Raw genomic sequence first — 17,124 nt, forward strand, 5'->3', positions numbered from 1 at the left:
GCTGTGTGAAAAGGACACCTTATAGTTCAAAGAAAGAGAGCTCTGTAATGGTTTTTAAGATCTCTATTGAGTGTTATTGATTTTTATCTTAATAAAGTGGAGAGTAAAATCAGTATTCAAGGTCAATAACAATCGTGTTTGTGAATAAATCCTCACCTCATCACCTATAGTTGGCAACATGATGCTCTTAGGAGTAAAATAATGAATAACTTCAATAATGTTTGATAAAACCAACCCATTTCAAGGCTCAGTAGCTGTGGAGAATTTGACCATTTCTGGCACTGGATTGTGGAGCCAGTGCATTAGCATAATATGATGTGTCTGTTTCAGATATTTAGAAAAACACTTTAGGAAGGCAGGTGCTTGCAGGAATGCTTAGCAGGTACAAGACTCCCGTACGCTCTTGTTAGATGAGCCAAGTACACAAGTAACCAGTGAATGAATAAAAATCCGCCTTTCGATTGCACCCACCAGTAGCTGCCTGTGCAGGTAAGTCATTGTTTCAAACCTTTGCGTTGAAGCCACAAATGCAGAGCTCAGAGCCTGTTGAGATGCATTTGCCAAGAATTCAGATGTTTTGTGAGATAAAACATATCAGTGTAACAAAAGCAACAAATTAGTGCGAGGGTCTTTGGTGCATGTTGGCTCCCTGAGGATCTTGAGGAAAAACAGCCATTGTGGGTAATATAAGAAATGTAATAAAACTTGAGGATGCACACAGTTGGTTGTAATGAGAAGTAGTGAATTAAAATGTAATATTATTCTTAGCAATTTTTTTAATTCAGGAGTTAACTTTCAAGCGAGTGAAATCATCTCCTCAGTTGGCGTCTAACCAGAACCATCTCCTTGACAACCAAGCAAAGACTTCCACTGAGGGAGATGGCATGACAGGATAGTAATCTCACGGAAAAGAATTAACCTCAAGGTTGTTATCACTCTCTTTTATTTTGTAGTTTACAGTATGATGTGAGCACTTGAATCCAAGCTCTTTTATTCCTGCTTGTGAAAGGAAAAAAATCGTATTCAACTCATCCACATGGTTCTTAATATTTTACAGAGACGAGTTCACAAAGCAGTGGCGTAATGTATTTTTGATAAGCCTCAAACAATCTGGGGTGCTTTTGCTCTTGGAAATGAGGGAACATGTTTTCCACTAAAATTTTAATCAGCACTGGAGGTCTGTGGAGCCGGGACTCCATCACTGTGTTGCAAAGCAGATAAATCTGCTATCTGCTCGCTCGTATAGCACAACAGTGTCAAAATGTCATGTTAGGGGGGGCAAGTACACATGAGGGCCAAGAGTTACAACCGGGGGGGCAGAAATTCTCCCCATCCTAGTCTGCATATAGTAAAAAAAAAATGCTCTGTTGGTGTGATTGGTTGATAGTTGTTTATGTTTTTAAATATATTTTGTAAATTGTAATAAAGGGCCAACATCCAGTTTGCTTATCTGACACAAGCCTGGAGGTGAAGAGCGTTGCAGTTCCTCAATATACAACTAGGGGCCGGCCAGTTTTGAAAACATATTTAAACATATTTACTGAGACAGTTTCGGTCTCAATATCTAGATTTTACAGCCATGACAGCTGTGTAAAAGTAAATAGTTTATAAATCCACAAATGTATGCATGATTAAAGGTGTGACAGCCAGCTATGCCTAATGTCAGCTTATAAAGGGTAAGCAGGAGAAGAAAGAGAAAAGAGTGAGCATTGTCAAGTTATGGGCTTTTTTCCCCCTCACTTTTCCCCTATTCGAACTGGCCCAATTTGGCCCCTTTTCAGGGTTTGGAGTAGTTCTAAAGAAGAGCCAAAAAAACAAATTTCCCCCCAAAATCAAAAACCACAACATCCAATTGCACTAATAGGAGACCCTAAATATAATAAAAATCATTGTTGTGGTTGGTTCTACCTCGGCTAGGGCTATCTGGAAAACTAAAGCCTTTTTTGAGGACTTGTCTAGCCGGTGGATGACCGCTCGCTTGTTGACATCTTGCCAGACCCCCGCCACTACTCGGCTCTAAATAATTTGAAAAATAAGTAAAAAATTAAAACAGGACCCTACGACCCCAAGGGTTGGCTTGGTTGGACAGGTACTCAGCCAGAGCTCCATATAGGGTCGCCACCGTTCAGAAATAGAAATAAGGGACGCCCCGATTTCAGCATCGCAGGCACCAAAAAAAAAAGGGACATCCCCAAAACTTCTAAACTGCATAGAAATGTATTTATTTTATATGAAAAAACAAAATGCTTTGATTTAAAGTTTAAAGTGCTTTAATAACATTGAACTTGCATGACTGTACAGACAGCCACCCATAGCATTTATTACTATTTATTTCAATCATTTAACTTAAAGGGTGAAACTAATATATTACATAGTCTCACAGTCTACATGCAAAGCAAGATATGTTAAACCTTTATTTGTTACAATTTTGATGATCAAATTGTTTATTGATTTCATAAAACATTCAAATTTATTGAGATTTTTTATTTGGGGTTTTCATAAACTGTAAGCCATAATCACCAAAATTATAACAAATAAAGGCTTGAAATATCTCACTTTGAATGTAGTGGGAAATAATATATTTGTTTCACCTTTAGTTGAATTTACTACAAATGAAGTTTTTCAATATATTCAAATGTTCCGACCTACGATTCCGTATTTTAAGGGACGGGTGTCGACCCTGGCTCCATAAGTCCTCGTTTCAGCTCTGGCAGTACTTGTTTCAAAGGTTATTCTAGTAGCAACATCAGAAATAATCATCCGTAATGAACGTAAGGTAACGCCAGTTAGTATCATGGGTTAGCATGAGCTAAGCCATGCGGAAATACCTAAACTGTGGCGACCGAGCTAAAGTGGGCGACATCACATAGGCTTTTTCCACTTGCTTTTATACAGTCCACTTGCAAAACTCATGTAAGCGTACACTTTATTATTTCACAATGTTGCTGGGGAGGTACATGCCTTCCCCCGACACATCTCTCACATTCTTCCTTCAATTCTGCCTTTACAGTTTGTGTTTTACTGTTTGAACCGTATCAGCACACACAGACTCACTTTTACAAAACTGCACAGACGGACCAGGAGCACAGATTCTCAAAGCATTTTTGTCAGCACAAAAGGCACAGAGTTTATGAAGATAGCTTACATTTGACCATAAAAGACACACAAGTGCAATAGGACACAACAGTATCATTCAAATGTGTGTACAAAGCCTTTTTTTTTTTTTTTAAATCAATACCAAGAAGCGGTGTGATTCATAAATAAATTTAAATATAAAGAAGAGAAATTTTCAATACACGTAAATGTACAGATTAGCCCTTACACATCCGATTAAATAGCAAAAGCAAGAGTTAAGTTTGAAAACAGAAACTTTCACTAAAAACTCCTAAAAACTAAGCACTTTACATTTACCATCTGTGAGGTGTAAAATGTAACATAATTGTTGAATTGTACTATCTGTTCCATAAATTATTTTTAAACGTATAAACCTCTATGCCACTTATCTACAGTGCAAGTAAGGAGTAAAGAAAGATTACCGTAGGTGAGATTTAAAGGATAAGTTAAGAGTTTTATTTACATGCTATAGTATGTTGAATAAAAGTAGAATACTACTGCCACAATACTCAAAGACGCTGTAAGACAAGGAATTTGTTGCATTTTTGGTCCCCTGATGTAGATGAGACTAACACTTTCTTGGGATTTCATTGTCAGTTTTTTAATTTCAAATCAGTTTCAAGGGATCAAAAGATGCCCCTAATAGTACAAGAACTTCAGTGCAGTAAATGTTTTAGGGTTTTCTTTGGCATCATCGTCTTCTGCACGTACAAACATGCCAAAAACATCAATATATGCAGCCTCCGTACACTGAGCTTAATGAGTCGCCCATAACTATGTCATCGTTTCCCAGGCAATGTCAGAGTCTGAGAGCGCTTGCTCTGATGTAGGACACGCTGAGTCTGCACAAATTTAGAGGATGTGTGCCAAAGTTGTTGTACTTTCACTAGGGGGACAGTGGATCATCATCATTCCACGGGTCGGTGGCAGTAAAACTGAATGTGCTTGTGGACTGCAGAAGGCAATGCATCAGTAAATTCTGCACAGAGCTTGTATAATAGTGTAAAAAAGGGAGAAATAAAACTAGGCTGCATATAAAACTGGTTGGCTTTGTTAGGATTCAAGCTCCTCCAGGCCCTCGTCTTTAAATTTGTAATATGCATAAAAACAAATACAAAACTGCGGTTTTGTGCATTTCTGGAATTCAAACTGTTAAGACAAACTGAACAACTATCCTGTCCTTTGTTGTGAACAATAGCTGATGGAGGCAACACCGTAAATAAGCAATAAATGAAAGCAATTTTAGACACATTTGTGATATTTCATGATACACTATACCTATAAGTTCTTAACCAATCTCATACTTATTTCAAATATCAAAAATTTAATTTAAAGGCAGCATAGCATGTGCAAGTCTAAGCCAGAATGTTTTTGTCACACCCAGTGACTATCTCTTCCCAGGATGCTGACTGCCCATCACGTGAAAGCAGTTGAAAGAAAACAAAAGGAAGGTTTGTGTTGATACCCATGAAATGAGGGAGGAGGAGAGGCTTGGGAGAGTTCAAATATGAACAGATGTGACATCATCCAAAAATGACTTACTCTACTTTTAATGCAATAAAGCTCGGTTAATTTAACTGATTCTCTGACATCACATTTATGTTTCTAAAGATTCCAGTCTATGCTTCCAGATGAACAGAGAATGTAGAGCAAAAAAAAAAAGTGCAGAGCTATACTGCACTGAATTACAAATAAAATGATAGGAGAATGAAACATCACACAAACATCCAACTGTGACTATTTGTTTTTATACAACCACTGCCTGGGATTTTTGTTTTTCATTTTTACTCAAACAATTGAATCAATAAATGTTTGATTACATTTTGCCGTTAAATAATGAAGACCTAATTTGCTTCCCATCCAATATTTAACAAACTGGAGTCAAGTTTGGTGCCCTGACAGAAAAGGCAGGTCAGTAAACAGTACGCCAAAACAGTGCAGCACAGTAAGAAAAATGGGGTGAAAATGTCGACTGTGACGAATGTAAACAACTCATTATTTAATACAAAAACTTCCACGTAGAATTAATTTTCATTGACACCAAAACTGCAATAAATCCAGCAGCCTCCAACAAAATCCTGCTGGACAACGACAGTGAGTGACTCACATGATGACAATATGACGATGCTCCCTCTCTGCAGACAGAAGAGGTTTCATGTAGGACAAAGAATGTGTCACCCACAGCTCATTGTGTTTGTGTTATTGGATGTTTTAGTGTGTATATCCAGATATATGCACAACAGGAAGTCTGTGGAGATCAGGGCTTCATATTAGCCCTGGCTTATCTCTTAAATGTGTATTTTACAAAGAATAAGGAGTGGTCTTGTCTACTGCATCTTCTACATTTGAATCAACATGAATGAGATGGTCAGGATGGAGTCCTGGAAGAATACGGCACAGAGACTATTTTAACGTTTGTGTGGGCTTGTGAAGACTGTAAAAGAAATCAAATTTAAAAAACAAACTCTACAAATTTAAAATTGCACCCAAGGAGATCATAGGATTACACACACAAGGAAAAAAACAAAGCTTTATCCTTTTTTCTCATTGAAAAGGTATTTCTCCTGGCACAATCAACACAATCACTGACGTGTCTTTCAGAGTTTTACAGTGTTTTGGGGGATTTCACACCTCCAGATGTAATTTAGCAGCTATGCAACGTTTACCCCATGAGCACACTTTGACATGTATAATCAATTGCATGCCTTTTTAGGACTTTTGAAACTTTACTTTAACTTTCATCGGTTTGAGAATGTTGCAGCGTGAGCTTTCCTTTCCTTTGTATATCTGCAACAGCAGTTTAAATATTTTCATCCGGCTCTGTTCATGATTCAGCCAACATGTATTTTAACACAGAAAGCACGTGCAGAACTTCACGCCCAAGATGACCACTGGCTGCAGTAAACTTTTCTGTATATCCACAGATTCCACGACGAGGGTAAAAAGAAATCACCGCCACATTAGGGCATCTTATGGTTGATATTTGGGTTTTGTCCACCCCAGTACAGCTTGTCCTCGCCCCTCCTCCTCCTCCTCCACTGGCAGAGCAGAAGCATGCGGAAGGTCTTCTGGAAGGTCTTGTTGCAGAGAGCGTAGCACATGGGGTTGATGGTGCTGTTGACGTAGCACAGCCAGTAGCCCAGGTGCCAGAGCGACACGGGGATGCACTCGCCACAGAAGGTGGAGATGAGCACCATGATGTTGTACGGCGTCCATGTGAGGATGAAGGCCAGGAGGATGGCGCTGAGAGTCTGAGCGGCCTTCTTCTCTTTCACCAGCACCATCCTCTTCCTCTTGGTGATCTGGTTTTTCAGGGCTGTGTCTGTGGGTTTGGAGGTGGTGGAGGAGGAAGAGGGGGAGGCGTTTTTGGCCGGCTGCTTTGGCTCCAGAGGGCATGGCATTGCACTTGCTGGATTGCTGTTTTTACCCTTCGAGCCAGGTTTGAACTTATAAGAAATGCACTTTTTGTGGTTCTTCTTTTGAGGAGTGGAATAATACTGGTCTTCTGTGTAATCGGGCACCTGCCCGTTCTTATTACTTTGTCCGCTGACTTGCTCTTTGAATGATCCCTGTGGGGTTTCTATAGAAACATGAGGCTCTTCCTCCTCTGACGATGTATAACTGTTAAAGGAAGTGATCTGGTCTGTTTTGGACCATGCTTCATCTGACCTGGTGGTGGTTTTGGTGACATTACTTTGATTAGATGAGGACCAGGAAGCCTGACTCTGGTCTCTCCTCTCTCTGGGGAAATGAAAACAAGAATGAATTATGGTCTTCTGTGGTTTCATGCCCTCTGAAACATTTTCTGCTGTCAGCCCTTGCAATTCTGCAAGATCTTTTGTCCGTTTCTGCGTCTCCTTATAAATCCTGCAATAGAGGATAGTCATAATGGAGACTGGGATGTAGAAAGCAGCAATTGCTGTCCCAAATGTGATCACAGGCTCGGTTAAAAACTGAATTTGACATTGGTCCATAGGCACTTTTCTCTCTCCCACAAAGTACTGCCAGCACAGAATGGGTGGTGCCCAAAGGATAAAAGACACCAGCCAAGCCAGCCCAATCATGATGCCAGCTCTCTTAGGAGTCCTCTTTGCCCTGTAGGTCAGTGGCCTTGTAATAGAGAAGTATCTGTCAAAGCTGATAACAAGTAAGTTCATAACTGAAGCATTGCTGGCCACGTAATCCACTGCCAGCCACAGATCACATGCAATGTTCCCTAAGGACCAATAACCCATCAGTATATATGTGGTGTATAAGTTCATGGACAAAACTCCTATGATGAGGTCAGCAAAGGCCAGACTCAGCAGGTAGTAGTTGTTCACAGTCTTCAGCTGGCTGTTTACTTTGAAGGACAGCAACACCAACACGTTTCCAACGATAGTTATTAAGCTGACGATGGCCGACACCGTAGCAATGGTTATGACCTCCCAAAGGCTGTGAGCAGGAGCCTGGGTATGTGAAATGTTGCCAGAAGTGGTGTTTTGAACATCCATTGTGCTTTGTTGTCTCTCTTTAACCTGGATACAAAATGACTTTTTGTGGCCCCATGTAGCTGCCTTCCTGAAATGAGAAGACATGAATGGTGAGACATAAATATACAAAATATACCTTTTTTTTAAAGATAGAATTATTATTATTTTTTAATCCTTTAAATATTCAAGCAAACGTATAACAGTTTTAGTGTATATTTAACTTGTATTATAATATTTTGCCTGAAAAGTGATGAATTGTTTCTGGTTTTAATGTTTTTTAAAGACACATTTCTTACAGATAAAATATATTTTCGGAGCTTTGAGTAAATTTTGGTAGACCTCAAGTAACAAATTTGTTCTATAAATAAATGATCTACAACCTCCTCATGCATTTCCTTCTTTTTTTGTAATGTTATTAATATAATTATTTAATTTTTGCATCTTCGTTATTCTGTGTTATTTGTATTCCTAAATTTCCGTTTTTACATTGAAATGTTGAACATTTTAAACTTCCAAGTGTTGATGAGTGTTGACATTCCTGCCGGAACCCATATGTTTCTCTCTTGGGACACTAATCGCTGCAACACCCAGTGCGCTAGTGCGAGAGGTGTGTCGCACTAAGTCGTCCGGGCACAGCTCTCGGCTGTGGTAATGGAGGGCAGAGTGAGCCGGGGCAGAGGAGGCAGCTGGAGGAGAGGCGGCCGGGGGGGAACCGACGGCGAAAGTGTTCGCGGTGACCACCGAGGCCGCGGGAGAGGAGGGCAGCACCGCGGCCGGGGCAGGCGGGACCACTACCGGGGCCGCGGACGCGGCCACGCACCCGGCTTCCCTCCGCGGGTGAGACGGACCCGCTACCGGTCTGCGCCAAACTCCACTCAAAATCTGGGGAACTTTGTGATTTCTTTGTTATTAGCGAACATACTCGTCACCGACAGCATTGCAGCACTTAAATACTTGATTATCTTTAATTCGGCCGTATTCGTCACCTCTTCAGTGACAAGTTTAGCCAGTTTTCCAACTAATATTAAGTTGTAAACAGTCACCGTGGCTGTCAGTGAGCGCATGTGAGGATGCTCTTGTTGTCAACTCCCTGAAAAATAAATCAGGGACACCTCGATTGCCTTCACCTTTCCTGGCGAGGTGATTTTTTTTTTTACTCCCTTTTTTGTGAGTGAAACGATTTTTTTTAACTATAATTAATTATAATTAGATTAAGTAGATGCATATTTTTGAATGCCATGAACACATGGAAAACAAATTATTATCCACTTTAATACAAAATAACAAAATGAACTGAATAAAATAAGTATCTTTCTTAAACAGAAACCTGTCCTGCTTAAGTTAAAATTGTATAAATTAATATAAAACTATACAAGAAAAGCAGAACATCCATTCTGTAATAGTGCACATTTTTTAGTACAATAACAAAAATGCAAACAGAAAGTCTGTAGAAAATTTGTAAACATATTTGTGCCTCAAAGGCCATGACTGTAGAATACAGTTGTAGTAAAACAGAAAAAAATAACTTATGAACTCAACAGCTCAATGCCATTTTCCATTGGCATTTTCTGACTCTCACAGTAATACGGGACAAAGTGCGTCCCTTTTCAGCTCAATATGGGACGCTACTTTAGTTTATAAATACGGGACGATTCCGTTTTTTTAAAGGGACGGTTGGCAACACTAGTTCTGAACCACAGTGAACCGGATAAACCATGGCCCTCCCTGTGGTCCGGCACCTAAAACGTGAAGCATCTTCAGTGGTACTTTGACAACGTAGTTGCAGACTTGGAGTCTTGGAAATGTGACAGCAGAGACTCAAGCCTTAATTTGGGTAGGGGTGTTCAGTCAGATGATGTCCCTGCCATGGTGACAGAATTAAAAGAGACACAATAGGGGCTCCTTGATTGCAATCAGAAATAGCTTTTGGTACACAGGGGCTCCTTGATTGCAATCATAAAAGTCTCCTTTGGTGCATCCACAGCTACCATTTGAGCTGTGATGACATGGCTGGGGATATATAAAAACTAAAGCTTCCTGTTTTTTCTGATTTTTGTGCGTGCACATAAAAACAAGAACCAGTTTCACAGCATACTGAAGCATCTCACGTGGCACATTTGCGTGGCATCATTATTAAAACTGTCGCTGCATCTGTGTGAGAAGCATGAGGTAATGGAGGACTCTTGCAAATTTAATTAGTTCAATTTTGGTACAGATGTCCTTTTTTTTTTTTCCTAAGTGCCGCCGGAAAAGCCATGTATTTTCTAACTTTTTTTGGTGTGATTTTAACTCACAATCATGAATAAGGAGTTAAAAGAGTTATTAGCCAAAGTGATTATAGCTCTTGGTTATTCTGCAGGTTGACACAGTGGAAAAGATTTGACAGCTTTATTTTTTTTAATTTTTTTCAAACAGATGCCCCTCCTGAGACAAACTTGAAATCACTCTGTAAGTGGTATTTAAATATCAAACACTTTTGTCATTAACAGCTGATTGGTCTTGCATTAAGTTGTAACATGTTCTCACTCTGAGCCTTTCAGTCATAGTTTTGGTGCAAAACTTAAGCAATAATTTAGAAATATCGATAAAACTCAACTATGAAATGGCATTTCCCTTGACATGTTGTAATGTTTTCAATATGATATGATAGATGAGTCATCCTGAGATGGATTTCCAGAGCTGGATTTCCAGAGCTGGCGTTAACTTTGGCAGGGTCATTTGGATTCATGCAACCACTCTGGTTGTCATATTTTTTACATGGAAAAAGACATTGACGTCTGCAATGAACTCCCCCCAGGGCAACCCCCTTACATATAGACACAGGCACGTCTGAAGGCTCTCTGGGAGGTTATTGCTGCAATTTCAATGAGGCGCAGTGGATTCAAAACTTCAGGCTAAAACTTTGGGCTTATTTTGACGAGCTAGATCATGCAATAACTGCTATTTTTAGTACCTGCTGCATTATGCCCAAGGGATCCAGTTCCTTCGACAAAATATCGGCAGCCAGTAAATTTGACTCTTTTTGGTGTGTCATGTGAACTGTAGATATCACAGAGGTGTTTCCACTATAGTGTAAAAATGTCATTTAAAAAAATGTCTTCATGTTGATAAAGTGGGCAAGAGGTTTGGACAAGTTGTGATAGGGTGTGTTTGTTTTGTTTATTTTGCAAATATAAGCAAATGTGACATCATCCAGAAATCACTTACCCAACCTTTAAGTTTTACATCAAATTGTCATAGAAGGGCTCTTATGCTCAGATCCGTTGCATGATGTGTGTTAAAGGGGCAGCCTCGAGCAACAATAGTAAACATTGCGCTTTAGCACACCTTTGACCACGCTAGTTGTCGGATGTGCTTATCCGTTTTTTAATTAATCATTTTAAAAACATGCATGCAGAGTGTAAATATATTACAAAAATCCTACATTTTGAATTTAAAAAAAGGAGATGGTGCAGGTACCAGCAGGTGGTGTAGTTGTATCTCCCAGAGGGATTTAACCTGACCCTCAATTATGAAACACATAATCACTTTTACCATACCACAATTGTTTGTATTAAACACTAAAATATTAAAAGAAATGTCTTCAAGAATCGGTCATTAGATGAAAATTCTGTGAAGGCATCCACAACTTAATATTGATTTCTCAACTGAACAATGAGCCAGACCATAATTTTCCTTAAAGACAGGACTGTGTCTCTTATAGCAAGAGCTATTCCTCAAAGTTATCATTTCATGTTTTCATTTCCATTCTATTACATTTTTCAATTCAATTTTATTTATATAACATCTAATACAACAAAAGTTGTCTCTAGGATCTTTCCAGAGACCCAGAACATGATCCCCGGGCAATTAGGAGGCAGAAGCTGGTTGAGAGGTTATAATTGTGACCACCTTTTATCAAAAAAAATGTATTTACATTAAAATATGAACCAAACAGAAGGATTTATACGTTTTATAGTTAACCATCAGTCAGTATTTGGGTTTATTTGGTACCTTTGGGGGAGATAGTTTCGACTTTAACTGTATTCACATTTAAATATAGGCTTAGGCTATTTACACCTGGGCGCAAGTACTGATTCAATTTCAATTCAATTTTATTTGTATACCGTCTAATACAACAAAAGTTGTCTCTAGAGTCTAGACGCTTTCCAGAGACCCAGAACATGAACATAAACCCCCGAGCAGTTATTACATAAACAATGGCAGGTAAAAACTCCCCTAGTGGGAGAAAAGCTTTAAGCCAAACAGTGGCAAGAAAAACTCCCCTTTAGGAGGGAAGAAACATTGAGCAGGACCAGGCTTCAGGAGCTGGCCAGCACGCGCTCCTGAAGCTCCGGCCTGCAAATATGCACAAAAGAGAAAAAAGGTGGCCAGCACAAGAAACTACAGGAACGATGGACATAAATGATAGCTATGAGATACTTAAAATAACAATGGAAGAGGAGAAGAGAAGAAGGGTGAGAGGCACCGCCCAGCGGATCATGTCGGTGCCCCCCTGCAGCATAAGCCTATAGTAGCATATCTACCACGAAGCTATGTTTGAGACTAACTATTATAGTCTGGTTCTATAGCTGCAACTATGACTACTGACTCTAACACACTAGAGTTTACACTAACTAGAGGTTTACTAACACTAACTAGAGGTTTACTAAACACTAACTATAGGCTTTACTAAACAGAAAGGTTTTAAGTTGGGTTTTAAAGGTGGAGGGAGTGTCAGCCTCCTTAACCCAGATTGGAAGATGGTTCCATAGTAATGGTGCCTGATAGCAGAACGCCTAGCAGAATTCTACTAACTTTGACAATGAGACAGAACCGCTATAAAAGCAAGAGAATAGCTGCCCAAGGACAAGAGATGTGCAGAAAAAAAGAAGCTTTTTCAAGAGTGGGATTGTTTGAAAATAGATCAATCTTGTGTAATGGAGGTGCTGACGCGTGGCCAGCCGCTGCTGGTGTGGGAGGTTATAATAGAAAGTAAAAGATGTGGCTGTTATGACGTGAGCTGTATGCTTATGGTGTGTCCTGAATGACTCAAATTAAGGCTCTGCTGGTTGTAACATAAATAAAATCTGAATTCAGCAACTGAAAAAAAGTCAATAAAGAGTTAATTTTATTATTATTAAATTAAATTAATTAAATTATTAAATAAAAAGGAATACTTTCAAAAAATTGTACTTTTGGAGTTTGAATGCAAGGATACCTATAAGTTCCTCACATCCCTGCTAATCTTCTTGGCTTTTGTTAATGTTCTTGCTCATTGGACGCTACAGGACACTCCCGTGTTTCAGGACGAAGATGATGAGGGTCAACCTGAGGAGGAAGATGCCAGGATGGCGGTGTTCTCCAGGAGGAAGCTGGAGTCAAACTGGGACCGGTACAAGGATTCAGAGAAAGCGGAGCAAGATGATGACACGCCTACTCAGAGAGGAGCGGACTACCACGTGATGCTGGGGTCGGCAGGTAAGACGTGCTTGTTTGGCCGCCCACACATGCTGTGCTCAAGTAGCTCAGATCGTTTTCTAGTGTTCATGCAAGAATTAGGCGTAGTGGAAATATGCTCCATCAAACACTTCCCTGAGCCTTGTCGTAGTTTTCTGTTTCTGCCTCTGTATCCTAATTAGTGAAAAGGAAATGTCTGCTCTCTTAAGGGACTTTAATTGCTCTGTATGAACGCAGCGGTCTGATAGCTGCCTGCGACGCCCGTGTTTGTCTTAGTTAGCTCATTTCAGTCTCAGTGGTTGCTGTTTGGGCCCCCGGGCTCTCCACAGACTCTGATTCTGTTGATCGTTCTCTCTTCAAAGAACCACAACTAGCAGAGTCGGCGGTGTCTCGTTAGAGGAAAACTACCCATTTTATCAATTGTAGGGCCTATAACACAAGACTGGGATAATTGATCCGTGTGTCTAGAAGTTGTGAAGCTGGTCAGCATCTTGAATTTCAAGAATTTCTTTTATTTAACAGTCACCCAAGTAGCTTGTGCTTGTTGGGAATCACCATGGAAATGAATTTATAATATTTCTGCAGCTAAAATCTAAATTAAGGATGTTGGCAAGTTAGTGCATCTCCCTAATCAGCTGATCGGTGAGTAGTTTATCGGATTTATTCTTGGACGGACAGTAGCGATGACGACCTGAAAGCTCTGCCTACACTTAGACACTTTTACACTTTCATGATGCATTTGCTTCTTATTTTCCTCTGGCAGGTTTTTTGATGTTTGAATGTTAAAACGGGATCATTATCGTGGTCAGAAAGAGCTGTGTTGTGCTTATTTGACTCATCTTATTTTCTCTGCATCTCATGTCTTGTCAGCTGTTGACCGTAAAGACGGCATGAAACAAGTCTGTAACGTCTGCTTTTCAGCAATGCTGGATGATCCGTTTCCTAGCAGAGCTGCTTCCAGTCCAATCTTCAGATGAGATGGAGTATTTAAAATCCGTCTATGTTTAGATAGGTTTTATTGTCAGGCAGTTTTTGGTCATATAAAAAATTAAGAAACCAAACATGATTACCTCCTTAGTTTGACATTCCAGCACATGTATGTGTTTTTGTATGTCGTATGTTGCTGCATCTTCCGTTAATCTAGTGCGTATTGATGCCTACTGACTGTTCATGTAGCTAGAAAAACCATCGTAGCTGGATTTGCCCCTGGATGTTACTGCATGCTTTACGAAGGGCAGAAGCATGGAACGAGTATCTGTTTTTGGGAGATTTTATTTAGAAATGGATTGGAGCGGAAACAAGTTTTAGGAAAATGGCATTTTATGGGAAAAATGTATGAACCAGCAACTCCTGGATGACATGTCAGTAGTAGCTAAATCATGCGGATGAACAAAGTTTGGAGGAGGACATAATTTAGACGTATCTATTAGATGGCCAGACGTGTTAAATCCAGATTAACCGCTCGCTGGTCTGGTTTCATAAATAGACAGCAGTGTTCTCAGGACCAGTGTTATATTTAGATGTCTGGATCTTGTAACACCTGCCAACAACAAATAATTGGTGAGAAGATGTATCGAAAGGTGTTTTTTTTTTTTTTTTTTTACATGCGAGCTGATCGCCCATTAGTGGATCTTTATTATTTAGTCTTTTCAGTATCTTCATGCTCTGGAAGCTTTTTTTTTCTTTTTCTCTCAGTGATGCTGAGGTACTTAGCTTTCCTCACTCGCTTCTCCTTAACTTGGTCCTTTTGTTGGCATGACTGTGAAGGTTTCATAACATACTGCAGCACCAAGTACAGTGGAGAAGGGTTTTGATGCAAAGTGTTAAAACTGTTGTCATACTATTGTTTGAATGTATAAATCAGGAGGATGTGCTGTGGATATTGAGATGTCATCTGTATAGTTGTTAAGTCAACCACTGATGTTGAGATGCCTACGTTCCCTTATTTGTTTATGATCATGGCATAAAGAAATACAGATTGTGATTTTACTTTGATGCTTTAAAAAAAAAATGTTTGTATTCATTTTTCTTATCTCACGTTTTTCCCAAGATGTTGCACCTTTTTTACCTCCAGAGAGTCAAATATTTGTATATTTATCAGATATCAGTCGCTCACCGGTCTGGTTTCACAATAACTCATCTACTCATCTAATAGACGGCACTTGTGCTCCACCAATCACCAGATAATTATCAGAAACTAGTCTTGATCAGGCATGTTTGATGAGGTGTCAGATGACTGTTCAACCAATCCCGTTGATGATCTGTGCAGGACACAGTCTTCTGGTTTCGGAAAAAAAAAATCACGAGATCAGTTTTATCTCCATGTTTTTTTTTCCACCACGGCAGTCGAGTGATTGTTGCCGTGTCATGTGACCTTCTCTCTCTTTGCTTTAGTGTAGATGATAAAGGTACCCTTATGAGTTGTTTGACTTTTCTGCCTCATCTGTGTTTTTCTCACGTGGCCGTTTTAGTCATGCCCTGTACAGCAAGAGACCTCTGCTCTTCATGAGAGGTAATGTTTTCAGAAGTTGTTGTTTTTTCTGGTCAATTAAAGCAGCTATGAACTGAGGAGTTAGTCACAGAAATGTCCTTTTTCCTCTTCCTAAAGTTATTACAGGTCACTTCCTGTGTTAGGGCTATGAGGTATGCTGGTATTATGAGATATAACGGTATTATGGACCTCATTACAGCCATCATCCCTATTCATCTCCATAGAAAGTGTGCATGTGATGTCCTTCTGCTCGTACTATGTCCCTCTCTGCGTTGGCACCCACGCCTTTCAGTCACAGGGGTGGAAATAAAGCCAATACGGAGTCAAGCATGACACACGCTGGAGATGTTGCCAATCTAGTTGGCAAGACACAAATTAGTTGATTAGTAATTTGGAGATATTTTGGATTGCAACCTTTTTTAAATTAAAAGCAACACCACCCAGATATGTAAAAGCTGCAAAAAAGGATGTATCAAAATACTGCAGCACTTCTAAACTCTTCCATCATTTATTCCCTCTATGAAGCCCTCTCCAAGCACTCACAACCAGTAAATGCTGCCCTGAAACCAGTCTTGCTGAAAACTTAAAGGGGACCTATTATGAAAAACAGGTTTTTTCTTGCTTTAACATATATAAAGTGGTCTCCCCTCAGCCTGCCAACTCAGAGAAGGAGGAAAGCAACCAAATTCTGCAGTGTCTGTACAGCCGCCCGGATGAGCCGTCCAGTGTGATGTGGATCTACGAGCCAATAAGATTCTGCTCCCGTCGTTACGTAACCAAAATGCAATTTACATAGGTTGGCCTCCGATGCGTGAAATCACGCCCACAACTAACTCCACCGGCCGGAGATTCTGCCATTTTTTCGTAGCGGTGTATCGCGTCATTCAGGCAGCCAATCAGCACAGAGCCTCATTATCATAGCCCCGCCCACTCAGAATCCTGCATAGATAATGAGGTTAGAATGGGAAGATAAAGACATGGCTCAGAGGCTGAATTTCTAATTTATTTAGCAAAAACAATCAAAAGCTTGTTTTTAAGACATTCAAGGCCTTTTTAAAATAGGTATTAGATGCCGTAATAGGTCCCCTTTAATGTTACAGTGCTCTGCTGTATGGAAAAAAGGGTTAGGGTTGATATTGACTTGTGCAGATCAATCAAGACCTGTGTTGTGGACAAACACTCTCACCCTGCCAGTAGTGACCTGTTAGACATGACCTCACCCGTGGACCTCTGGTTCAAGGTCACTTGTATCCCAGGAGAAAAGACTAAGATCTTTAAAAAACAATGCCTTTTTTGCCCGATGAGGGCCGTCGTCAGTCAGACTCAGCTCTGATCAGTGTGGCAAAGGAAGTCGAGCGTTTTCAACCAGAGCTCGCTGACACAGATGGAGGCAGTTGAAAATGAACTTGCTCATCTTGCTGATCATCTAAAATGGTGGAAGGGAGGTAAACTGGTGTATCCAGTGCTGAACCCCAGTGGGTTTAGGGTTTTAGTTTATTCCTGAGCCCAATACTGTACAACTTTTTTTTATTTTCCTCTTGGCAAAATGAAGCAGCTGGACGTTTTCGAACAGGTTAGGCCTGTTACTTCTCTTTACAGTTTTGTTGT

General features: G+C 40.0%; 2 protein-coding genes across 4 annotated transcripts in view; one reads left to right on the top strand and one right to left on the bottom strand.

The window, feature by feature from the left end:
• Positions 1–4,503: 4,503 nt before the first annotated feature.
• On the bottom strand, positions 4,504–7,665 carry chrm5b (cholinergic receptor, muscarinic 5b). The gene has a single exon (XM_061746701.1). It carries the CDS (start codon positions 7,605–7,607, stop codon positions 6,075–6,077), a length of 1,533 nt encoding a protein of 510 aa, XP_061602685.1. The 5' UTR covers positions 7,608–7,665; the 3' UTR covers positions 4,504–6,074.
• A 554-nt stretch (positions 7,666–8,219) lies between these two features.
• The window catches only part of aven (apoptosis, caspase activation inhibitor), a 50,222-nt gene continuing 41,317 nt past the window's right edge, over positions 8,220–17,124 (top strand). For all 3 annotated transcript variants that reach the window (XM_061746273.1, XM_061746274.1, XM_061746275.1), the window contains exons 1-2: positions 8,220–8,423; positions 12,857–13,046. In XM_061746273.1, coding sequence (XP_061602257.1) covers positions 8,238–8,423; positions 12,857–13,046 — 376 coding nt within the window. In that variant the 5' untranslated portion in view covers positions 8,220–8,237. The remainder of the gene's footprint in view (positions 8,424–12,856; positions 13,047–17,124) is intronic.

Source organism: Cololabis saira, chromosome 18 (genome assembly GCF_033807715.1).
Source record: "Cololabis saira isolate AMF1-May2022 chromosome 18, fColSai1.1, whole genome shotgun sequence".
In the NCBI taxonomy this organism is placed as follows: Eukaryota; Metazoa; Chordata; class Actinopteri; order Beloniformes; family Belonidae; genus Cololabis; species Cololabis saira.